The sequence below is a fragment of the Pavona decussata genome, unplaced genomic scaffold, assembly GCF_977016875.1.
Source record: "Pavona decussata unplaced genomic scaffold, jaPavDecu1.1 SCAFFOLD_51, whole genome shotgun sequence".
In the NCBI taxonomy this organism is placed as follows: Eukaryota; Metazoa; Cnidaria; class Anthozoa; order Scleractinia; family Agariciidae; genus Pavona; species Pavona decussata.
Window position 1 is genome coordinate 6,150,001 of NW_028145473.1, and position 25,867 is coordinate 6,175,867.

Genomic DNA, 25,867 nt, shown 5'->3' on the forward strand with positions numbered 1-25,867 from the left:
TTACTTCATAGCCAGTGTATGCAAATTGGCATAAAGAAACTAATCCAAATGGCTCCGAGTGAAAAGAAGATTTCGTTCAGTTAATTTAATTAGTATTTCCCTTCACGACCAAAATTAAAGGTCAACATAGTTCAGCAGAGCGATCTCACCACATAATGGAAACCTCCACTCTCGAAACATGTTAACGTTACATTATTGAAAATACAACTTTCTTTGAAATTTCATTGGAAATCATGGAAATAATATTTCATTGTCGGAAAAAACATGATTTGATTATCAGCTATTTTCGCTTTTAAATTTCCCACGCGCCGTCATCTTGGATTTCATGATGTAATAATGTTGCTCAATTGTTTTAGACAAAAGAACTTCTGCTGAATAACAAAAGCGGCAACCATTACACATCATCAAATTCAAAATGGCTGCCCCCAGGAAATTTAAAAGCGGAACTTTTTGATAATCATATCTAATTTTTAACACACTTGAATGTCATTTCTACGTTTTAGACAAATATTTAGAATTAAGACACTATTTCCAACGCTTAACCGTCAATTTGTTGTAAGAGTGGAGGTTCCCTTTAAGATCACAAGAGAAAAGTCTCTCAGAAATGCACTTTTTTGCATCTTTTTTCTGGCCTTACAAGGGTTAGGGACATTTGACGACAAAATGCTGCCCAAGGAGGGGAATTTCTTGTACCCGTATATTTGACATTTTCAACATATATTTTTTCCCACTGGTAAGAAATTTGACAGAAATTTTCTTGAAAATATAAACTCCCCCCCCCCCCCCCCCCAGCCCGTCCCCCCGCTTCCCCCCACCTATGCCAGTATAACATTGATAATTAAGTGGCTGTATTTTAAAAAGAAACTTACTCTACCAGTAGTCAGTATGGATGACACCTTGGAAATCTCAAAACGACACCCCTTTCTTCTTGATTCTGCCTGCTCTCGTTTTAAGCTCTTCTGGTACTCTTGTCTCTAGTTGTCTTTAGTTGTCTTCTGAAAAGTTTGATGAGCTGCTGCATACTTAGCCTTTAGCCAAACACTGCAAGCACGATTGTTAAAGCAGACGACTTCCTTGATCTAGAACCATCCATTGCTACTATAATTAGACACCAGCTCAGCGCTTCGAAGGAATGACTCCGCTGATTTTTAATATGCTGACAAACGGTGACAGTAAAATTACACATGTAATCTTCAGTCTTTTTCTGGTAAAACCGAGATTGGTCAGAAGAAGTTTAAAAAATTCTCGAATCAGGCCACATCTCTGGCGAATTTATAAGTAAATGTGAAAATAATATTCACAAAATAAACATCTGTAGAACCGTTTCTTTGTAAACTAAAAATCCAAACCAACTCGGTGGATTTTCGTGCCCTTCATGTGTGCGCCATTTCGTTCGTTCCCAGTCTCCTATGCCGAGGAACACAGAGCACCCTTGGGAAAGCGGTGGAGAAGTTTCTGGATTTTTCCACATTTTTCTTGATTTTGCTAGAAAACGACAGGAGAATTCATATAATATTTTTCTTCCGCTTTTTGTGGAGTTAAATCAGCTGAGTCATTCTTACAAAGCGTTGAGCTAGTATTTAATTATAGTAACAATGGATGGTTCTGGAAAGAAATCGTCTGCTATAAAAGTGGCAGTTTATCAAAGTTTCTGAGAAGATTCTGAAGCTACCTACCAGAGAAGAAGACAACATTCAAGAAGAAATGGCAGTCGTTTTCAGATTTCCAACGTGTCATCCGCACCGGTAAGTTTTATTTTCTATGAGCTTTGATAGCTTTTAGCCTTGTATAAGCGCATTGTTTTCGCCAGGAGCCATGGGCTCCTGTTTTCGCCTAATTCTGATTCGCACTTCCCGGTGTTTCAGACTACTTTAAATGGCAAATAATAACCACTACCAGTCAAAAAATTTTGTCAAGATAAATGACTTTAAGTTTACGTGTCAAGTAACAAATTATAGTTAACTTTTGTTACATCGTATTTTGATGTCGTTAAGACAATCACTTTTCACCAATCTTTTTGGCCCAAATTCGGCTAAGCGTGCTCGTAAATGCATTTAGCAAATCTTTAGTGCCAACATTGAACGCAATTCGAAAAATTCTGGCTACTGATTATTATTATTATTTCAAGTCCAAAAAACCTTTAGGAGGTATCAAAGCTGTCTTCTAATGTCTTAAACCAGTCCATCATGTTACTTTAGCTCTTCATTTCGGTTCGGGAAGCCCTTTTTACCTAAGAAAAACTGATTCTAATTTCCTTTTTTTGGTTGTTAGCGACAGGCACAGTTACTACAGCCGAGCTGTTCCCGGCTTTGGATTTTTCCCTGATCTTTGGAGAGAACTTGCTCTAGCGTATGAACAGGAAACAGGAGATTCTTGCTTTCAGCAAAGGAAAGACAAGTCGCCCCAAGGTGCAATCAAGATCGCCTTTGTACCGCTGAATCAGTACAAACCTGAAGAAATCTCTGTTGCTGTTGACAGCGAAAAGATAACCTTGCATGGCCAGCATCGATCAGAAGACGAAAATGGATTTGAAAACAGCGAGTTCAAGAAAGTCATCAAAATCCCACAAGAAGTTGATCCTGAATCTGTGACGTCACGTGCTACCGCAGATGGTAATGCTCTTGTACTCGAAGGAACCAAAAGGGTCAAAGAGAAAATGAAAGAGGACGACGGCAAATTTGCAGTCAACTTAGATCTGAGTGGATTTAAACCAGAACAAATCAAAGTCAAACTTCATGGACAAGAGCTGACGATCACTGGAAAACAAAGATCCGAAGATGATGGTTTTCATTGGTCACGTGATTACAGCCGCCGTTTTCTGCTGCCCAATGACGCGGACCTCAGCTCAGTGACGTCACGCTTGTCCAAAACGGGGTTGCTCACTATAGAAGCTTCACGTGATCCAGCCTTGTTACCAAGTACGAGAAGTATTGACATCACCATGGAGATTGATGAGCCTCAACCTGAAGACGAAGCAAAACAGACAACCAGCGGTGACAAAGGAGAACAGAACTAGAAAGATATGAAAAAAAAATGCTTTTTATGTAGAAACGAGATCTAATATTCGTTAGATGTTCGGAAAATTGAACTCCATAAATCTGCTCCTTTACATTATAATGAAAACTGGCAATAATTAGTTCTGTAAAGCTACTTAAGAATATAATTTTTTGCGGCGGATTATATGTATGTAATTTATTGTTGCGAATAACAGAATCGTTATAATGATTCCCATCAATAGATTAAGCGCGAATGGAAATTGTTTTGGCTGTTAATTTGATAGAATTTGTGAAAGAAAATTAAATGTTCAGTAGTATGAAACAGAGACATTTTCAACTGTCATACTATACGATTTCATCATTAATATCGATTTTTATATATCTTCTCGTTGTATATCTACTTTTTTTTCGTTAAAAGCATGTAAAAAGATAAATTATCAGAGGAAAAGATAGCCTTACTTTGAGCTCGTTTTGTAGCAAATGAAATTTGAATGTGAATGTCAGCTGTTGCTTGCGTAATAAATTAATGCAATTAAAGCTGAAAATGTTGAGTCAGTAAAGTAGCCATTGATGTATTTTCTTATCTTTAACAAGAAAACGTTTCTGGGGAAAGTGAAAACAGGAGGAAAAGCTTAACATTTTTTCAGTTCTCCCTGAATATCTGCCCAGGATCTCCGAAGATCGGCTTTAGTATAAAAAGGCCTATTCTCTCTATCATTTTTGCAGCACAAACTAATCGACAGCACAATTTATGAGGAGAGCACATCAGGACATGCAAAACTCCCCACCATCGAAAGAGTGATCAGTTTGTTCATGCAATGATTTCTCCTTCAATGTTAAAAGAATGGATCAGTCAATTCCAGCTGCGCCCATCCCCCCTCCCCCGGGTAATAATGGGGCATTTTCCCACACTGTCCATCCCGGGGGTCGAGCATTAGCCTTCTACCCAATTACCCCGGGGCATTTGACCATCTCAATTTTGTCACCTTACAGCATTGTCGCTTCTTTTAATGCCCAATTCATCGGCAAATGCAGTAAGTTTGTTGTTGAATACGTCTGTGCAGGACATAACTGTGGGTCTCAATGACGTTAATCGTTAGTCATAGAATGACCAAACATTTTAGTCGTCAGGCGTAAAAAAAAAGAGAATCGTAGAAAATTCCTCTCCACAATTTTCATTTTTGAGATTGTCAAGATCGCTTGTAGGATTTTTTTTGTCTTGTCTAGTGGCTGATGTATCCTATTTCAGCCTTTTTTCATCCGGGAAAGGTCGTCAGAAACCAACAGACCTTAAAATGTGTTTTACAACAATGGCGACACAAATTTTGAACTTTCAGTAGACTTTTCAGTAAAGGAATTGACTTTCGTTTAAGATGTCCGTTAACCGTAACGGAGAGAAATTAACCGTTAGCCGTAGAAAAGACTTATTTAATTGGAGGTTTCAGTTGCAGAATGGCCTATTTTTACCATACTATGGTGTGTTGGAGTGTTTCCTGAGGTATTACAAAATATTGTTTTTCAAGTCAACGATCTGTGTCGGTCTCGTGCGTGACAATCAACATATCTATTTTAAAAATTGCAACACGCTCACGTCATCACTCTCGGGGCATCACGCAAAGCGTTGTTCACGCTTTAACACGATAAGCCAAGTCAGTTTCTCCATAAATGCATAAATAATCTTCGCGTCCCGACTGTATTAAGTTCTCAAGTTTTTCAAACATCTGATTTAAGCAACCTTGAGTTTTGAGTAACATTTCCACCATAACTTGGGGTAGAAACAATATGCGGGTCATTGCGCATTTTTGCCCAAATTGTTATTTTTGTGAAAACAGGCGCATGCGTCAGAGAATAAACGTCCTGAGGGGAACTGAGAACTTTCATTTTCGATTCTCATCACGTCTCACAAACAGACACTTTAGACTGACTAATTTGTTTGCTTTCTGCCCGCGTCATTTCTTCCTCAAGAAAGCTACCAACAGTAAGTATATGACGTTCGCCTCTAGTTTCGTTAGCTGTGATATCATGCAATAACAAAACAAGAAAACTCCGTCAAGCAGACCGGTAGGAGGGGTATCTGAAGAAAACGTCGGTGGGGTGATGTCACTAAATCCCTCAAAACAAAAGTGTTTGATTTTGTCTGTTACAACTGATCGAATGCATTCAATTATTTGTGATGCTGTATCAAGCTTTGTGGTGTCCAAAGCAATACGATGTCTGAGACTGTAAATTGTAAAATTAGTCAACCATACTTGGCAACTTCGTTACTAAATAGCGCGCCGCAAATTTGTGGTAAATAAGACAAACCCCCAACCTCCTCCCCCGGAAAAAAAGGCGAAAAGAAAAGCGATGTAAAACAGCAGATAAAGACAGTTAGTGCAAGAATTTCGCTCGTATTCTCGTTCTAATCCGACTGACATCTAAAACTGTAAACAATAGTTTGTATAAACGGCGGCCACTCCGCTCGATCGACACAACCTTGTTGTTTAATGTTGCTAGTTCACCGTTGATTTCTTGCTCGTTCTTCGCTTACCGATGCTTACCCATCATTTGTCGAACTGAGGTTTAATAGTTGATTAACTTTAAATTATTCGCCCCTTATCAATCCTACGTTTTTTCTCAGTCACAAACATTTTAACGATTTCTGTGTATTTGATATAGTTCACTGTTCCATAACAAAAACATTTGAAGAATGCTTGAAAGGTACACAAGCAACTGTGCTCTTATTCTGTTCGCCTTAGATATTACATACGGTCTGGCCTTAGACGACAAAGATTACTATACCATAAAATTAGTCGTCCCTTAGCACCCCATTGCAAAATCGAAAGTCAATATATTAACATATTCTTGGTTTTGGTTGGGAGGTAATGGCGGTGGTGGTAGGGGGGGGGGGGGGGGTCATGTTGCCTCACGTAAATTCACGTAAAACCATGGAAATGACATATTTGGGTCTGAAGGAGGGTCACCAACAATTCTGAAGAATACCCCCCTATCCCTATTTTTCAAAAAGAATCTCCAACTTTTCTATGACATCTGTGTGTCGCTGGCCAATGAAATGTTTTATTTTCTTACCTTGAATCTAACAATATAAACTGCAGTTTACACAGGGAGATCGAATTACTTGTGCCTCGATCACTGCGCAATAGTTGGAATTTTTTGTAATAAGTGCTAATCTGGTCATAGGAATCTGACATGTAGTGAGGTCAACAAAGCATAAACTGATTAAAAAACACAAACGCAGACGCAATTAAATGTTTATTGACATCCTCTACCCGGGGAGAGAGGGGAGGGGACGGGGGCGGCAAACGGTATGGTTTTTGAGGCGTTTTGGTCTGAAATAGGAAACATGTATGAATACTAGAAACCAGGTCTGAAAAAGGGTATAACAAAATGACATATTTGGGTCTGAAAGAATTGGAGAACCGAGCCGCGCACATCCACTAACAGTTTTGAGGGGTCTCCCCCCGGATCCACTATATTTTTGAAAAGGAATCTTCAACTCTCCTGGGACATCTACCTGTCCCTTTGTTACAGCATGGTAGCTTAAGATTGTCCTATCTCCTTGAGGACGAGTGTGTTCTGCAACTATTTAAAAATTTGTGCGCGAAATCAATGCACTTACTTTACTCTTAAGAAAGGCTGTCTTACATGCCATACTCTATTTGAACTATTGTATTATGTAACTGGAGCATTTCATGATTTCTCTACCTGAACAGAATGTAAGTTGCCTCTGGCCAGCCGAAACAATACTACATGTTTTGTCAGTTGTGTCTTTGGGCAACTGTTTAGTCGACTTGACTCAAGCGAAGATCACGGTATTGCAACGTTTTCTGAAGTATGGCAAATGTCGTTTACAAGTCCTCAATCTGTCGGTCTCGTGACTAACACGTCTCCATATTTTTAAAATACAACACGATCACGTCATTACTTCCCGCAGCATCACGCCACGCGTTATTCACGCGCACATAAAAATGAGCTTAGAGGTCATTTTGTCCATATACGTATGCAGTCATCCTTGTTCGTCATGTTGTTAAAAGTTCCATTCTCTAGACATCTAATTCAATCCACCTTGAAGAGCATTTTTACAATAACTAGAGTATGGAAAATTTCCGCGGGTCATTGCCCATTATCAACTCCAATGGTGATTAATATAAATTGACGTAGACGACGTCATGAAATAAACAGCCTGACGGCCGTGAGCACATTACTTTTGATCACGTCTTACGAAGAGAGAGTTTCAAGTCTATAAGAATTTAAAGTTTAGACTCTGGCGTGATTCTTTCCGGGAAAGCTGTCGACAGTAAGTAGACAGCCTTTTGAGTTTTCTTCCATAGTTAATTTAATTGCAATTTCATTCAATAGCACAAACCCCTTTTACACACTTTTTCGTCACACAGGCGGAGGGGAGGGGTACCTGAAGAGAATGTCGGTGGAAAGATGTCTCTTAATCCCTCAAACCATCATATTGACCCATATCATTTAAGACGAATTAAACTGTTTTTGACTTTTCTATCCTTTATCAAACCTAACACCTTGTTTATGACGCTTAGCCCTATCCAGACCGGGGAAAGAGGAGGGGGGGGGGGGGGGATTCTGCCCGCTGTCACCTTGAACCTGAATAACTTTTTAAATATTTGAGCAAACGCCCTACAACTTCAGGACTTTATCAGGAATATATCTGGGAAAAATTTAATGTGGTCGGTAAATGTTGATTGACCTTGATGTTACCATGACAACCAGAAATAGGCAGTTTTGATAGGCAGTTTTTTTATTCAGAAAATAGAACATCTCTTTTGAAAATACAGAAAAAAAATCACCGTAACGTTTATGTTTATGGTTTTTAGCTCACATTAGTGTTCCCTTATTGTTCTACATTACTTTGAGCAAGCGGCCACTCCGCACGATCGAAATTAAGACATGACCATGTTGTTTCTAGTTTATCAAATAATACAAAAAATAAATAAATAAATAATTAAGAAAGAAAGAAAAATTAATAAAGAAAAAGCAAGGCTGATTTCACGGTCAGAGAAATATATTTTTCCAGAATTTCGAAAGGTACGGCCTTTTGTCTGTATGGGGTATTATAAAACTGACCATATGGCGTCGATTTCTTGACCGTTCTTCGCATGCCAACCCTCACCTGCCATTCGCAGCAATGAAATAGTCGATTTAGGTTTATTCATTGCTATCAATCGACAATCCTAGCTTCGTTTTTCAACAACTTTGTTGCGATCTCTGTGTATTCGATTCAGTTTTAGAGCAAACACATCTAAAGATACTTGAAGAACAAGTCAAAAGTAACCGGAAGTCAGATCTCTGTGGCGCATCGGTCATTGCGTTATCATAAGCAACTTCCGGTATGAAGTCAATTCAAGTACGCTATCTTTATGACTAAAACCATTTAGTTAGCTCAATCTTGTCGGGAGGAAAGGTTTAAAAATCGCGAGGGGGCACAATGGGAATAAATGAGGCCGCTTCTAGTTCATAAAGTAAAATGGGATAAGATGCGCTGGCCGAGTTTCTTACCGGTCAAGGTTGTTTGTTTGTTGCTGTTGGTGTTGTTGTTGTGGTTGTTGTTAATATTTACTTAAAAATATCAAACATAGAAAGTTTCCGCTTTACAGATTAACGCCAAGGAAACACTGGTGTCCATTAATTGACCAAATCCTGTAACTTCCTTTCCATCATTGCTGAATTAAAAACTAACAACACCGTTAGCAATTTTTAACAACCTTCTTCAATTCATAACGCCAGTTAAATCTACTTTCGCTCCGCGTCAAATTTCCGCCAGTTTTCTAATGGAAAGGTCTTTTTCTCCACAAAGGTTCCAAGTCCCATAAGAATACCAGATATGGCCTCTTCAAACGAATGTACCACTGAACAGCTAAACTACTTCCGAATTTGCCATGTAACCACTAATATACTAGCTGAGGGTCTGAGAACGATTTTTAAACGGGAATGGGACAAACAGTACAAAGCAACAATGGGAGAATGGAAAGATGAGCCTAGGAATGGACTAGACTTTTACAACGGGGAGTCTTTTCGAAACCGAAGAAAGAATGCACATCTCCTGGCTACCATGAAGAATGGAGATAGAGCTGAATGGGACTGTACAATGCTGTTTTACGCCATCCTTTACTCTGGTTGTGTTGGGCACGGTATCAACGCAACAGTTAGGACAAATGTAGATGATCTTAGAAAATTTAGGAACGAAGTATTTGCTCACACACTCCGAGACAATCTCTCCGATGCAGACTTTCACAAAACCATCAGCAACGTTTGCGGTGCTTTTCAGGTGCTTGGTCTCAATACTGTAAAACTGAAAATTCAAGACATAAAAAATCAGACAACGTTTCCTACAGAAGAGTTAACAGATGTGCTGAAACAAGTTGATAACCTTAAACATCAACTTCAAGATAAGGAAGATCAGCGACAGGTCCTCGAAGATCAGCGGCAGGTCCTGGAAGATCAGCTCCAGAAAGAAATTACCTCTTTTCTTCCACCGAAGCCTTCACACGACATCGGAACTCGCGATCGTGATGTAGCTGAAATAGCAAAACAGCTTAGGGAGCTAAAAGAAGCAAATGAAAGTAATCTAACCTATCTATACATCTCGGGGAATCCTGGAAGTGGAAAATCGCAGCTAGCAAGTCTTGTGGCTAGTCGAGTCTTTGATGAAGGTAAAGAAATGCCATGTGGTACGTCATTTGTGATGACTCTAAACGCCGCAAGTCCAGATTCACTTCTGGAGTCGTATGCTTTCTTTGCTCGTCAATTAAGGTGTCCGGAATATTCAATTATACAAATCCTCAACTCCAAGAATTCGAAAATTGACGAGAAGATAGCTGATCTTAAGATGCTCATTTCCACAAAAATTGGTTTGTGCACGTCTTGGCTACTGGTGGTTGACAATGTCACTAGCATATCTTCTGTGCATGTTCATCTGCCAGACTCTGGCAACGAGGCGTGGGGAAAGGGTCAGTTGTTGATTACAACACAAGACACCGCGTCTATTCCTTTACCAAGCTCGTGCATCAATCACATCCCAGTAAGCAAAGGTATGGATCACGACGATGCCATCTCTTTATTGTCCATGCTTTCTGGCCTTCCCAACAGCCAGCAGGAAAATGAAGTTGCATTAGCACTGGACTACCAACCTCTTGCTTTAGCGAGCGCCGCAACCTTTGTCAAACAGGCTCGACAAAACAAAGCATCATCACATTTCGGATGGAAAGAATATCTAAACGTATTACAAAAAGGTCAACGGAGAATTACTGAGGAAATTCTCACCGAAAAAAACCTTAGCTACCCAAATTCCATGACCGCAGCCATAGCTCTAGCCGTTGAAAAGGCAATCACTTCCAAAAAAGTTGTGAATCACTTATTCTCTTTACTTTCAATTTGTGCACCCAAACCATTAAGCCTGGATATTGCAATCAATTACATAAAAACCGTAGATAAAAATAGCAAAGATCTAGATAAAGAATTGATTTGCATGAGACTAAAGAGATGCTCACTACTCCTATTTGATGAAGACGAAAATGGTTGCTTCATTCGTGTACATCAGGTTGTACATGATGCTATCAAAACTGCAGCGAAAGACAACGTAGAGAATAATAACATTGAAATTATCAATGGCGCTATTAAATCATTCAACCAGTTTATCAACACCCTCCCACAAGAAAGTCACTCGGCATTGGACACTCTACACGTCGTCCCGCATTTAAAAATCTTAATTTTTGTGATTGATGATGTGTTTTCAGGAGGAAGCTCATTTCAAGCCAATGATAAATGTATATCAAGCAATTTTTGTCAAGAAAACTTTCACCAATTTGGCTTCATATGTCTTCAGCACTGCGAATTTGATATCGCAAAAATGTACCAGAAATACGCACTCGCTCTTGAGCTGGAAAAACTAGGAAGTACCGATCTCGCTGTTGCAAGGAGTTACAACAACTTAGGTGTAATTTACGGACACTCAGGCGACCTTGAGCAGGCCAAGGAGTGTCATCAACGTGCTTTAACCATAAGTCTTGAGAAGCTTGGTGCCGAACATATTGATATTGCAACGAGTTACAATAACTTAGGTTTAATTCACCAAGCCTTAGGTGACCTTGAGCAGGCCAAGGAGTGTCATCAACGTGCTCTAACTACGTATCTCGCGAAGCTTGGTGCCGAACATGTTAATGTCGCAACGAGTTACGATAACTTAGGTTTAATTCACCAAGACTCAGGCGACCTTGAGCAGGCCAAGGAGTGTCATCAACGTGCTTTAACCATAAGACTTGAAAAGCTTGGTACCGAACATATTAGTGTTTCAACGAGTTACAATAACGTAGGTGTAATTCACCAAAAGTTGGGTGACCTTGAACAGGCTAAGGAGTGTTTTCAACGTGCCCTAACCATTAAACTTGTGAATCTTGGTGCCGAGCATATTGCAGTTGCAAGGGGTTACGATAACTTAGGTGTAATTCACCGAGACTTAGGTGACCTTGAACAGGCTAAGGAGTATCATCAACGCGCTTTAACCATTAGACTTAAGAAGCTTGGTGCCGAACATATCGATGTTGCAGCGAGTTACAATGACTTAGGTGAACTTCACCGAGACTTAGGCGACCTAGAGCAGGCCAAGGAGTTTCATCAACGTGCTCTAACCATTAAACTGGAGAAGCTTGGCACCGACCATATTGATGTTGCAGCGAGTTACAATGACTTAGGTGAACTTCACCGAGACTTAGGTGACCTTGAGCAGGCCAAGGAGTTTCATCAACGTGCTCTAACCATTAAACTTGAGAAGCTTGGCACCGACCATATTGATGTTGCAACGAGTTACAATAACTTAGGTTTAATTCACCGAGACTTAGGTGACCTTGAGCAGGCCAAGGAGTGTCATCAACTTGCGCTGACCATTATACTTCACGAGCTTGTTGGATATGTTTAACTTCAACGAGTTACAATAACATAGGTGAAATTCTTCGAGACCTGAGGCGAACTTGAGCAGGCCAAGGATTGTCATCAACGTGCCCTAATCATTAGACTTGAAGTTGCAACGAGGTTGCAACAAGGTTGAAGTTGTAGCTTAGGTTTAATTCACCAAGGTTAGGCGACCTTAAACAGGGCTAAGGACTGTCGTCAATGTGCTTTAAGTACGTATGTGCCGAACAGCTTGGTGCCGATAAGGCGAGTTACCATAACTTAGGTAACTGAAATATATATATATATTTTTTTTTTTGGGGGGGGGGGGGGGGCAAAAAATTGTTTTTTTTTAAAAAACAAATATATTTCAGTTATTCTAGCCTTTGATGTTTGTTCTATCAAGCTCGTCACCTCCGCCGTTGGGATCAGTCTGCCGTTAATATTTCGTTTTTTGTACTCGGCTGGTACGAGTTACGTTTTCTGTTGTGTTATCAAATTCTTTAAATTCTCGGTCGCGTTCTTTGTTTTCGGGCCGTGAGGAGTGTTTACAATATGCAAGCCAGACGTGCGAGGCATGCGAGGCATGAACAATCCCAACATAAACTGCTAACCGTTAAGCTAACCGGGGAGCTATTTAAGCTAACCTAAGTGCTATTTAGGCTAACCGGAGTGCTCTTTAGGCTAACCGGAGTGTTTTTTAGGCTAACCTGAGTGCCTCAAGGTTAGTTTTGTTTAACCGAAAATTTGGCAACTAAATTAGTCTATGACCTCGCGGGCCAAGATAGATAAAGATGTCTCACATTTACTATAGAAAAACAATCAATGTAGAAACGGTTTCTGTCTTCAAATGAAAGGTGAATAACAAATGCTTGCGCTGAATTTCATTAAAAAACATAAACAGCGAAACATTGAAAAACGTACAAGGATATAAACGTACGCGTGATGCGTAACGTTACTCTAGATCCCGGGGGGGGGGGGGTACTCAACAGATGCTTGGGTAGGGAGGTGCAGCCCGGGCGTTCAAACCCTGACCCTGTTTAAGACACAATTCTCCGATTTCCCTATCCCGTTTAAGACAGAATTCAAAATTTTCAGGCCCTTTCTAAGACATTTAACCCAAAATAACACCCTGTTTAAGACTAGAATGAAATAAGAATACACTAGTTTCTTACTGTATTTTAATGCATTGGCAATCACAATCTGTTTAAGCCATTAGGTCATGTAGGGATACCCTGTTTAAGACAGAAAGTGATGAAATAGATACCCCGTTCAAGACAAAACACCCTGAAAACCATACCCTATTAGGACCGTACAAATGGTTTCTGTCTCTAAACGAAAGGTGAAAACCTAAGGATTAAAGACCGGGGATTATAAAAAGCATTCGTATGACAAATGTCGTTTTCCCCTGTATTTCATTCTGACTACAAGAAATGCAATTCTACCTGGTGGTTACTTATTGCCTCACTATATCTCTGATCTATCTAATTGGTAGCCTGCGAGCAAGCTCTCTTGGGGGTGGGGGACGGGAGGGGGAAAGAGGATCCACCCCCAAGAGAGCTTGCTCGCAGGCTCTATTTGGGGGAATTGGCGATGCTGGAGGTTATCACTGTTAAAAAATTGTAGGCTTTACGCACCACACAGTCAAATATGGCCCGAGTATAAGCTGGAAACAGCTTCTTGTTTCTACAAAGAATGCCGTTATGTCGTGAAATTTCACATCAAGTCGAGCGAGGGAGCGGAAAGGAAACACAAGACTCCTCCAAAACTTTGTACAGCGATTTTCTGGTTTTCGACATAAAAGACGTTCATATCAGAAGCTTAAAACATTCATGCATTTTAATGCAAATAAAGCGAAGCTCTTAAAAAAAAAAAAAACAGGCAGACAGTAAGATAAGGATTCCCTCCCTCGTTTATTTTCATTTTGTTTCTGGTTAAACTTTTTCCTATTCTTTACTTGCCAACCTACATGCGTTTAAGAACATATGGCCAAAAGGCGTCCGAGATGGCTTAACCCTTAAACCCTAACGGTGATCAGCATCAAATTTCTCCTTGTTATATCAATGCTTAATCAGTCCCCGAGCTTATGAGAATTGACAATACGATCACCCAAGGTAAATTGATTTGAGATTTTCATAACTTCTCCCTAGTACTTTTATAAGAAAAGTATGGGGACAAGATAGGAGAATTTGGCCTTTGCGAGTAGGGTTTGAAGGGTTAATATAAGCACAGGATGTCCCGCAGTAATCTGTTAAGCGATCGAATGGAGTCCAAGTTATTTGTTGTTAGTCTACAAACAGTCCCTGTTGTGGTCCGAGTTTAAATGTTATTGAATGTAATAAACCAAGGAAAGGAGAAACGGTAAAAGAAACAGGTCAGGTATAAGTTGTTTTTCACATTTTATTGCACGAGATGATTAAATAGTAAAAAGAACTTCGAGTCCTGCCTGTGGTATTTATGCCTGAGTGAAAGAGTTAGCTGCTCAACTCCTCAAATGGTAGAATGCTTAATAAATTACTTAAGGACGGTGCCTACTAATACAGGGATATTTTTGCGCGGTTTAAAACTATGCAGAAAAAGCAGAGCTTAGCAAGCGCTCTTGGTATCCAAAAACAAAGTTGGGGGTAACCATGCATTTTTCAGAGAAAATACAGCTTCAATTTCGAAAAAATATGCCATACATTGCTTTGTATTTTACTGCATTTTAGAATAGTTGTTGCTTTATTATCCCTCAAAAATGCCCCGTTACCCATTACCAATTTTCTTTCTGGATTCTAGCAGCCCTTGCTGAGATCTGCTTTTACTACATAGTCATAAACCAGACAAAAATACCTCTGTATTAGAAGGCACCGTCCTTAATTGAGAGTAAAAATGTGCTAGAAGACTTAGTGCTTAAAGGGAAGGTCCACTCCAAAAACAAATTCTAAATTCTTAAGTGGAAAGACCATTCAAGTGTGCTAAAAATTACATTTGATTATCATCGCTTTTAAATTTCCCGGGCGTCGCCATTTTGGATATCATGACGTCATACGGTTGCCGCTGTTGTCAGTAACCATAATTTCTTTTGTGTGAAAGAATTGGGCAACCGTATGTCATTATCAAATCCAACGTGGCGGCGTCCCGGAAAATTAAAAGCGAAAAAAGGTGATAATCAAATCCTGTTTTGTCCAACACCGAAATATTATTCCATGTTTTACAACGAATTAGATTGTATTTTCAACGATGCCGAGAGTGGAGGTTCGTTTGAAGACGACTCGTTATAGTGTACCCATTGGTGAGTCGTTAAAGTGTAGACATTTGTGAGTCACTTGTCAACATCATACACAACAACGTCAATGAATAACGTGTCCAGCTAAGAAAAAATTTTATATTTCATTATGATACAAAAAAAAACAACAACAACAACTGCACCCGTTCAGATAGGTATACAAAAACACTGTTAGAGATTTGAGACCTGGACTTAGAATGAGCTTAACAAGGGAAAGATTCTAAAAGAGCTGTTTATAAAATATCCAAATAAAAAACGTAATCCCAGGTAGCTTTCAAGCTAGTTACACGTGATATTTATACTTAGAATTTTATTCCGCACCAACTTGGATAACATATTCAAGGTTGGCTCTGGGATGTGGTGCGATGATCCAAGTAACCTTCCACAAAAATATTGCACGAGATTACAGCCAATAATCCATCATTGTTGAGTTGATAACTTGTACCAGCATCTGAATCATCCTTTTTCATTTTGAATCTGGAAAAAGGAGGCCTGATGACAAAAAACAACGATAAAAAACGACTAAGCAGAAACAAAAATTATGATGTTAAACAATTGCTCACTGGGAACCAAAAAACGCAATCAATGCAATATGTTTATGGATCACATTTAGTTAAGCTTGAAAAACCGCAGCCCAACTTTTTTCAAGTTTATCCCAGTGTGACCTTTTATATTCAGATATTGTATTTATTTGTTATGTGGCCGTAATTTTATCAATAAATGAATTTTGAATCGCCGTTTTCGCGTGAAGAGTTCGTAAACGAAAATGCACACTTTCATCCAAAATACCGTGACCTGGTCCCTTTACTGCACAAACCCTTAATCCGACCGTTCCTTTCAAACAACCAACCTTCTATCGTCCTTTAGTTAACAATTGGTTCATGCGTCAGCTGTGCGTGCATCGAGACATGAAGCACGCAGGAAGTTTGGAAAGCACGAAAGATGCATAAGAGCAACTCTAGCTTCTTGAGTGCTCTCCAAAATTCCCGCGTGGCACATATCTCGATGAACGCACAGCTGACGTATAAACCAATTGTTTTATAACATTTTCGAGGCGTTTGCTTAAATGTTGTATAAACAGAAATTTGTTTGCTGACGTTATCAGCGTGCACAATGGGAATATGAGGCACGCACGCGCGATTGAATTTGATTACAGTGGAACCTCTCCTTACGGACACCCCTATAATACGGACACCTCTCTATAACAGACAGTTCACTTGGTCCCTGAGAGACCGAACTCCATATAAAGCCTACCTCTCTAACACGGACATCTCTTTAATACGGACACTTATCCTTGGTGACCGTAATAAAGAGGTTTGACTGTACACAAATTTACTAGCTATGTTATAATGGTTGTTTTGAAACAGTTCCACCCACTTCGTAACCAGACGTCTCTCTGATTAGGCAAAATTAGCGCCCGAAAGAAAGTGGGTGTTTTTCACGCTCCCGTGGTGCCTCGCGCTCATTCAAGTGAGAAAAGAATGTGGAGAAGGCCTGGGTTCCACCGTATGAATGATGCGATCAGATTTACAAGGTTTAATAAACCCTTTGCAGCTAAGGATCACTCGGTACAAAATACACCATGCTGGAGAGAAAGCTGCACACTGGGACATCTAAAACAAATAAAAATTCAAGTTTGACTGGATGAAGTGGCTTTGTTTTGGATGTCCCAGTGTGCAACTTGCTCTCCAGCATGGTGGATTTTGTACCATGTGACCATTAGCTGCAAGCAAAAGCTCATGACCCGGAGAGTACAACTCCTATATATTCGTGTCACGGCGTTTTTACAGACCTATTTATTTTTAGATTGAAGTCCCCACAAATTCAGTCTCCCACGGGAGCCTTACTAACCAGTCTCCAGCTTTGCATAATTCTCATGTAAAACGGAATTTAAATTTTCGTGGAAAATAGTATTCCCATGCGCATCTAAAAATATGCCGGCCCGTTCAAATGGTTTCAACATTTGCTTCAACATGAGTTCAACACAGTTGTTTGAACAGGTCGTTCAACACTGTTGAAAGCGTAAAAAAATGTTCAAAGTTTGAATCAAATTTAAATTGAATCAAATTTAAATTGGTTTAAACTTTCATTCAACATCGATTCAACATTTTCTTTGTTCTTGAAAATGTTGAGTGGCATTGACACCGTTTAAGCAAGTGCTCCGTTCATCCAACATTTGCCCAGCATCCGTTCACCTTTTATTGAACAAATGTTGGACAAATGTTGAAACTTTTCAAACGGGCCTTAAGAGGCCAGACAAAGGAAATACCTTGAGTGTGGTGAACATGTGACCTTGTTCTCCTATGTGCACGTGACTGTCCACCATGTCATCAATGAAATGAATCTCTGATCCCAGGTGAGGGATTCTACATCAGCAGCAAATAGGAAATGACAATGTGAATAATGTGGCAATCCCAAACAAACCAATTATTTCACCTTTCTTCATCATGATAATGAGATCGCTAAAAGCTACCTCCTGCCAGTTGGGCGCCAAAGCCATTTACACAAGCACTGATAAAAAGTACCGGAGTGCTCAACAAATTACCACCAATTTTCCTTTTTCCCCAAAACAATAAGGGAATGGAACACCTTGCCACTGGGTCGGATTCTGTTTTGTCTTTCCAAGGTAAACTGGAAAAATCGATCTTGATGTAGATGTTATTTCTCAAAGTATTGCAATGACTGCTGACAACGTGTAAGAATCTTCTGAACAGAAGGAGACAAGTATATGAAATAAAAGAAAAGAGAAAGAGACATCAAAGCAACACAGCTATGTTTTAATATTGAGCCATTCAACCATGAAATTGCTGGGTACATGAGCCAGCAAGGTGTACAACACAGAGTTGGCTGTGAGGCAATGTAAGGCAAGATGAATTGGTTTAACAAGCTTGGGAATGAAGTGTTGTCAGGGATCTTAAGCAACCAACACGTTAACACAACGCAAATTTTAAAGCTAAATGTCTATCTGTGGCTTTGCCTACTGTAGTCTGTCTAGCAGTGCACTACAGTAATTTTAAGCCTGTATTGTTGCGGCACAAGCGTTTGAAAAGCTACAGGGTGGAGAGGGTGGAGGCGTTGGCTTGAATGACTGCCTGCTTTATAGGCTACACCTGATTGGGGTGAAAACACATCAAACGCGTGAAAAAAGCAGGACTTCCAGTAGAAACTCTTAACGGCCAAGACGTCAAAAGTTTGATTGCTTAAGGTGCCACAGGGCGGCATACGGAAACAGAATGATATAATACTGAACACATTGATTGGTCACAGGTCAATTGTGCAGTTCCAGAAAAACTCCATACCCACCCCATGGAAGGTCATTGGAAATCCCTAGGGGGAGGGGGGTCTTCGAAACCGAAATTTTAGAAGCAATGTATGAAGCTAAACTGGAATTTCCGGGGGGAAGCGGGTTGCAAAACAAAACAACCTTCCGTAGGGGAGTATGGATATTTTCTGGAACTGCACATTACTCAAATTTGTAAATACCTTGCTCTGATGACCACAAACTGAAAGACTGGGAACAAATCGTCAAGAGAGACTAGCTTCTTCTCTCCTTGCCAGAATGAACTGACTTCCTAAAGAATATAATCAAGTAACAAGCAAAGAAAACTCAGAACTGTATTTAATGCTCGATACTTTGTGTAACCATAAACAAAGTTTCTACAAACAAAACCTACCTCGTTTATTTTTTCAAAAGTAGTTTTAAGAACTTCGAGCTTTTCCATCGGACTAAACTTTGTGCTGCAAGAATATAATAACATCATCAGTACCACAAGTGATGACAACAAAAAACTTTCAGTACAAAATGCTGTTCTAAATATTGTTTATTTAATTTATTGTAGAGTAAATTCTATAAGTTGTTCTGTTAAAAATGTTGTGAGGTGTATTTAAATTCCCAGTATTATGATTATGAACTTGATTGCTTACATGGCATTATGCATGTTATGATATCGATTTGACTTTAAAGAAATTTCTACTAAGACACACTGAGTGGCCACTTAAAGGAAGCTCGTTGCTTCCAAGAGTTGTTCATTCAGAGAGGCTCAACTGCATATAAACAAAACATGAAACTAAAGAAGGATTGTAATACCTAACTTGCTGAAGGCATTCCACAGCACTGACGTAATGCTCAGCTTCTCGGTTTTCAAGCTTCACCTAAATGACAACAACAAATGATAGTGAGAACTTCTCTATTTAGATCAGTGACTGAATTGGTCGTTTGATCCCGTTATTAGGGTTCGTCTCGTCAAGGCTTACGTGACTACATCATGGGACAAACGATTATTTTATTTTCTTATTATATTCTACCACGATGACCCAAACATCCCTTGCACGATGATATAAAAGAGGTATTCGTCATACATGCAAATGCTTAAAACCTGTTTCAGAGTGAAATGTTCTAATCTTCTAGTGTCCTGTCCATTTTACCAACATATGGTGGCTTATGGTCCAATAAATTTCTAAGTAAATAAAAGTTTTGATAAACAAGCACATTATACCTCATCCATCCGACTTCCAACATCTTGCTCTTTGGTGAGCCAAAAGTGCCTAGTGAACACAATTTTTGATAAATTAGAGTTAACATCATACACAAACTCGAATACGTTCTCCTCCAATCGGAGAACGTGTCACGAGCCATGGGTCAAAACTCACTAACGCCCTCCCATTGACACATAAAAGATGTTTATCATCATCATCATCATCATCATCATCATCACTGTAGAAATTAGTGATAAATAATCAGCTATCTGCAACATTCATCTGAGCTATCCCGCTTACCTTTGCATGCCCACATACGTCATTAGTGCCCAGTCCGATCGCTTGTTTAGCAGCTGAATTTGTTCCCAGTATGCACTGTCTGCACGCTCATTGTCCAAAGCATACAGTGTGAAAAGCGGCGGGTAGAGCCTGGGGAAGAGCAGGGGGTGGAGCAGCATGCTACTGGTCCAACTCTCTTCTATGCTGTGATTGGCTATACCGGATACTGTGTCTGTTGCTAAGTGAACATACTCCTCATTGGGGAGCTCAGGAAACAGAAGTCTGAGGACAAAAGGGACTTGGGTATATGAGTCAAACAACTGTATTTAATAACTGAACATCTCTCTATACAGTACTGTAACAGTAATAACCTTCCTGCACCATGTTGGAACAATATTAAATATCTCTGCTCATTAAAATACATGTTTACACCTTTTCAAGAATTTTACGAACATTCATTTTAACATCTTACTGTAGTTCACTGCACAATGCTGTATACAATTCTCACTCGGAGTTTAATGTTGTAACAATATTAACATCTGTCTACACAATGTTGTAACAATTAACATTTTTCTGCTCAATGTTGTAACAAAAAGAAAAATTTCTCTACACATTGATGTAATAGTACAAGAAATACGTGACTTGCAAAACTTCGCGAAGCTGGGTCTGGGTGGACAGATGATTCAAAGTGATGTCGTCTTTTGTCTTTGCTCTGTGGTTTCCTGATGTCTCCTCCTTCTTCGCTGCTCGCGCTGAGTTTCGTTGTTTAATCTCCCTCGGTGAAACTTTCCCTTCTGCGGTCCTCCTGTGGTTCATTTGCGTCACAATTAAGTCGTGTTTTTTTCACTGCTCGATGAATAAACACGTTCAGCCCTCAATGAATAAACATCAGTTACGTCTGACGCCAGCCCGTCTTCCAACCTGTTGCTGCCTTGCAACGTTCCCTTTGTCTGACGTAATTAAAACTTCGTTTGAACTGTTGCCAGGCAACAGCATGGACACCTTCAACGATTCGCTCAAATTCGCGCGGCTTAGCTCCGGCGCGACAAATCTATTAACCTCGCTTCGCGAGGAATTAACTTATCACTGTACGATATTGCAACAAGAATACCTTACCGCACAATGTTGTATACTCTGATGACAAATGACTTGGCCTCAGCAACAGCATGAGGCAGAAGCCTTCTGTGAGTTCCCATCCCAACAAAGCTGGCTCTGAAAACATCAACCAAGCCATTCACAAGCTGCCCTAAGGGATGCTGCTTCACATCAAACGCCTGAAACAGAAAGCTCATTACTTGTTACTGCAACCCAAATAAATAGGAAGAACTCAGTTTTAATTAAGCATTTAATATTGTAGTTTACCACATGGTCTTGGACAAAAATGGACTACTAATATAACAAAGCTTTCTCAAAGAGAAAATTAAGGAACAAAATGAAATTCGAGTTGGCAGCGAGAAAACCAACTGCACAGATGTGTGCAAGGATAATTGTTTTCCACTGGGTAACAGAAGGTTTGAGGGGTTTGGGACAGCACTCAGTAAGAGTCTACTTTATTGAACTCTTCAGTTCAAAGCGTATATGGGAGATTTTTTTTATTTGCTCCATCAAATCTTGATGTTCATCTCGAAAATTCCCCTATTAGGTTTTCTTCCTCGGGTTTGAAACGTATAAGAACGTGAAATTTCATTTCCGTTTGTGATAAAATAGGGAACTTAAACAACGACGACAGCGACGGCAACAAGAACGCCACAATGTTTTTATACATTTCTTTGCCGTCATCAGCAAAACAACATCTTGAAATGACCAAATTCTCGGTTTTGTGGAGAACATGAGCACACAACGGTGAATTTTTCATTCTTCTTTCTTACTTGAACGCCGTTCCTATCAATTTAGTTCCAGGATACTTTGCCCACATTTTAAGTTGAAGTAGTTGAAGCAACGTGAACTTATATTTTCAAGTGACGTTTTCGTTGCCGTTGCCGTCGTCGTTGCTTAAGTTCCCTATTACCGCGCAAGAACGAAGACTAGGTTCGTACTCTTTTTCAGAAACATATTTTCAGAACTTTTCCAGGCCTCAAAAAGCTTTTTGACAGGACCCATAATACAAGTTGTTGGATCTTTCCATTTGGCTGCTCCGCAATGTCTTTTATGACTTGACTTTACAGATTTCCAGGATTTTCCTGGACCTCCTACCATTTTCAAGGACTTTCCAGCCCTGGAAAATGCTAGAGTAAAATTCAAGTACTTTCCGGGATTCCCAGGATCCGTACCAACCCTGTATGACATCAACACAGGATCGCTAGTTACGCGGTTTCTCTGTTCCTCAGTTATTTTTCATGTGCGGAGGAAGAAAACTGTGTGGTGAAAATCATTGAGGAGATTTTTTTATTTTCATGTACCATTGATAGGAGATATATTGAAACCAGGGAGGAAAATTTGTATGCCAATGTTGAGGTGTGCACAGTTAGATAACTCTTAGAAGGTACAACAAAACTATGCGTTCAATACCTTTGAAAGATAAGTTTGTATAGTGTGCAAGTCAGTGCACACACGCGCAGTTTGCTCTATGTCACTGTTGACATTCAACAACTCTTGTGTTACTTCCTGTTCACTGCGTGACAGTTTAGAGTCACGCGAACTCATCACGGTATCACTTATGGACTGCCATACAACTTTGTGCTCTGCATCACGATCACCATGACAACCAAGAGACTGACGGCACTGCCAAAACAATGATATCCACTTCTTCTCAGGCGGAATTACATATTTGTTGTCTCCCTGGGTAGATCTGAAAGAGGAATTCATAATAAGTCTACAAAATTAAAGAAGTTATTTTGATCTGTGAGTTCGCCGTTGAAGGACTGAAGCATCGTAACTGATTTCGTTCGACGTAGAAAGAACGCACTCCAAACACAGATTGGAGACGAGATTGTATGGGATATTGAATGAATGGATCTTAGGACGCGTTTTATTAGGCATCTCTCGCAGATTTTGCAGGGGCGGATGACATCATCACCAACTTGGCAAAAGAGAGAGAGACTGGAATCCAAATCATCGAACGCGCTCCCTAGTCTTTGATTATCACCAGTCTTTAGTGCTTTTTGTTAATTTTTGCTCATATTTGCTGGATGTTTTGTATGCAGTCTTTACTTTCTTCAGAAAACGTTGCTCCATACTAGTTATGCAATGCTTTCTAGTGGTATAGCATGAAATTTCCTACGAGTGACTTGAGTTTTCTTCGGATACACACTCGCATTTTTTATGCCATGCGCCACTCATTGAATTAACACAAAACGTCATATATACAACAGGTTTCTAGCTTTCTGATTGGCTGTATTCTCTATGGCATGGGATAATGAATAATACATCGTTCTCATTTAACGACCAAGCTTAAAATAGTCCATCACATTTATTTCAATACAGGGATATTTTTTCCCGGTTGACAGCTATGGGGAGAAAGCACAACTTAGCAAATGCCCTTGGTATCCAAAAAGAAAATTGGGGTAACCATGCATTTTTCAGAGATAACAAAGCTTCAATTTGGAAAGAAACGCCATGTATCAATATTGCTTTATATTTTACTGCTTTTTAAATAATTGTTGCTAAATTATCTAAAAGCAAAATGCCCCGCTACCTCTAATTTTCTTTCTGGATTCCAGTAGCCGATACGAAGATCTGTCATAGCCATAACCTGTGCAAAAGTACTTCGGTATTAGCAGGCACCGTATACTTAACCCAATTTACTTGTGTGTTAACTACTTCTGAACAGCTGGCCCCAGGTTTCAAGCATTACGTGTAACATACCTTGGTGATCTGGTGGTTGTGCCAGTTGCTTCCAGCTTGTGAAATATGCCATTAACACGAATGCCTTCTCCCCACTGACCAGTAAATGCACCCTCTATGAAATCACCATTTGGCATTGTTAGAGTCCCCTGAAAACAGATCAATTTAGAAAATATTCAGGGTACTAACAAATGCCACTTTCAGCTTGAAAAGCTGTTTATGGTTGGATTACAGTCAGAAGCACTTAGTTTCTAGGGAGTGATGGTTAATAAAAGCTAACTTTCCTAGTAGACTACATGCATAAATAATTTGTAAAATATCAGTCAGTGTAAAGAAGAGGACAAAAGGCTCAGGTGAACTGGAAATACACCAGAGCGAAAAAAATTGACGACACACAATACAATGCAGTATGTTAAGTGACAACTCCCCATGGCTTTTCAGTGGCAATAACTTTAAAATCCAAAACCTAAAATAAAACTATTTTAGGTCTTGGATAGCTTTGTGTTTGTTGTGACCGCAAAAACATATGGCATGTTTCTCTTTATCAAAAATAATGTTTTGCAGTGAAACATGTTTTTGAAGACCCAGTAATGCATTGCTGCCATGTAACTTGTAGGAGCATTGCCAATTGGCATTTCATACAGTGTGGCCATGGATTGGCCTAGGAATTAAAGCCAGTAGTCAGAGAGGTTGAGATCAATCTAAGGCCGCTAGAATACAAATGGAGGGGGACAAAGGAAGAGGTACGGTGCTCGGAGGATAGGAACTGGGGAGGGGTACAAAATGGAAAGAAATGGCATAGGGAAGAGAGCAGCAAGTGATGGAAACAAGAAAACATTTTACAATGCTTAGTCATACAAAAACGTAAAAGCGCACAAAGGCAGGAACCACCAAAGTATAGGGAGTATAGGATAAGTTCAGGTCCCCTCACCAACCTTGCCAGACAACGAGCATTCCCCAATAAACTCTCCTTCGTACTTGGTATTATCATCACACAACAGGACACCATGACCCTGAAGATAAAGATAAAAAGAAATGATGTGAACAACATTGACAGAGCAAGGGAAGTTAACAAAAGGTAAAGTGTAGTCACATCCTGAACCAGTGACGTGACGAATAAGTTGTTCAACATCTCTATTGTTTACTACAATCGCGGACAATACGTGTTAAGAAAACTGTGAATTTTGCGAAAATATTTCAATCTACCTTGAAGAAAACCCAGCCCGGAGAGTAACAAACCTTCACTCCCTCCTCCTACTAACTCAATGTGCATTTGAAGGCCGGACAATGAACAAGCCTTTTTTTTTTTCAGCAGCAGAGCAACATTGGTGAGGGGGAGGCAGACTGTGTTGTTGATGTATCATTGTAGCGGTGGAATTTGGAGATAGACTAAAAGATTTGTTTTGTCCACGATTGTGGTTTCTTTACCACCTACAGGCACATACCATAAGTTTGTTGTCTTTAAAAGTGCCTTGATTGTAGATACCATCAAGTGTGACAAGCAGTCCGGGGCCATGACGACAATCTGCTTCCCACATTCCCATGTACTTCTCACCTCTATGAAATATTAAAAATATTGTGTAAACACAAATTGAAAAACAGATTGGCTTCAAACTGAAAGTCGAAAGTAATCCTGTGTTTGCCTTCAATTGGTACTTCTTTGTGACCAAGTTAACATCTGCTAGCTAAGGTGTCCTGTCCATTCAGCAGTCTTTTTGTTAGAGCAGCCAACAGTCCAGTTAAGAAGTGCAAACTCAGATAGCACGTCACTGATACAATGTAGCATAGTGCGCTAGTCCTCAAGAATTTCGTAATGATTTAGTGGCAATTATAGTGGTTTTCTTTAGTGTTTGGTAGTGGAGCTGTTCTCCCCTCCCCTCCCACCCCTCCCCCTGTTTTTCCTTTCCACTGACAGGCGCCTGGAATGGGGGCTCATGGCTGGGTTGCAGGAGATTTATCAACCATGGGGTGGTATTCTATCTAGGGGCTGGCTGGCCATGATGGAAGCCCCTCAATTTCCCAGGCACCCACCTTCCACTTATTAAGTAAGGGAGTTGGTTAAACTACAATACAAACGTTAAACCATAACCAATCATAACATTTCACAACTCAAGTTTTCCTCCACTTATTGCCATTTACTTAACTGTACTTGCTT

General features: G+C 39.8%; 4 protein-coding genes across 15 annotated transcripts in view; 3 read left to right on the top strand and 1 right to left on the bottom strand.

Annotated features, from left to right (window-relative positions):
* Nucleotides 1-3,556, top strand: part of LOC146481262 (uncharacterized) — a 43,699-nt gene extending 40,143 nt beyond the window's left edge. The window contains exon 3 of one of the 2 annotated variants that reach the window (XM_085108934.1): nucleotides 3,038-3,556. The gene's annotated coding sequence lies outside the window, so the exon portion shown is untranslated. The remainder of the gene's footprint in view (nucleotides 1-3,037) is intronic. The other variant, XM_085108931.1, reaches the window with a different exon arrangement.
* Nucleotides 1-12,188, top strand: part of LOC146481255 (uncharacterized) — a 116,193-nt gene extending 104,005 nt beyond the window's left edge. For all 4 annotated transcript variants that reach the window (XM_085108890.1, XM_085108887.1, XM_085108888.1 and 1 more), the window contains one exon: nucleotides 11,837-12,188. In XM_085108890.1, the coding sequence (XP_084965016.1) occupies nucleotides 11,837-11,934 (98 nt within the window). In that variant the 3' untranslated portion in view covers nucleotides 11,935-12,188. The remainder of the gene's footprint in view (nucleotides 1-11,836) is intronic.
* LOC146481264 (alsin-like) overlaps nucleotides 1-25,867 on the bottom strand; it is a 74,535-nt gene that overhangs the window by 26,031 nt on the left and 22,637 nt on the right. For 3 of the 8 annotated variants that reach the window (XR_014864550.1, XM_085108883.1, XM_085108881.1), the window contains exons 21-28: nucleotides 25,158-25,269; nucleotides 24,648-24,725; nucleotides 23,734-23,861; nucleotides 22,438-22,717; nucleotides 21,046-21,203; nucleotides 19,951-20,211; nucleotides 19,671-19,719; nucleotides 19,262-19,326 (exon numbers count right to left, since the gene is read on the bottom strand). Coding sequence is in view for 6 of the 8 variants with exons in the window: in XM_085108883.1 (XP_084965009.1) it covers nucleotides 19,262-19,326; nucleotides 19,671-19,719; nucleotides 19,951-20,211; nucleotides 21,046-21,203; nucleotides 22,438-22,717; nucleotides 23,734-23,861; nucleotides 24,648-24,725; nucleotides 25,158-25,269 (1,131 nt within the window). In the remaining 2 variants the exon portion in view is untranslated. Of the gene's footprint in view, nucleotides 1-15,441; nucleotides 15,667-17,443; nucleotides 17,541-18,657; nucleotides 18,747-18,848; nucleotides 18,913-19,261; nucleotides 19,327-19,670; nucleotides 19,720-19,950; nucleotides 20,228-21,040; nucleotides 21,204-22,437; nucleotides 22,718-23,733; nucleotides 23,862-24,647; nucleotides 24,726-25,157; nucleotides 25,270-25,867 lie in introns of those variants that run through there. The other 5 variants (XM_085108880.1, XM_085108882.1, XR_014864551.1 and 2 more) reach the window with 5 other exon arrangements.
* Nucleotides 1,619-3,016, top strand: LOC146481266 (uncharacterized). Its single transcript, XM_085108935.1, has 2 exons — nucleotides 1,619-1,745; nucleotides 2,272-3,016. The coding sequence occupies exons 1-2, from the start codon at nucleotides 1,705-1,707 to the stop codon at nucleotides 3,014-3,016; spliced, it is 786 nt and encodes a 261-aa protein (XP_084965061.1). The 5' UTR covers nucleotides 1,619-1,704.

What these genes read in the sequence shown, in the direction of transcription:
- LOC146481266 (XM_085108935.1), top strand. Translation starts at nt 1,705, where the DNA reads ATGGCAGTCGTTTTCAGATTTCCAACGTGTCATCCGCACCG. An exon ending in CCAACGTGTCATCCGCACCG is followed by an intron (nt 1,746 to 2,271) that starts GTAAGTTTTATT and finishes TTTGGTTGTTAG; the next exon opens with CGACAGGCACAGTTACTACA.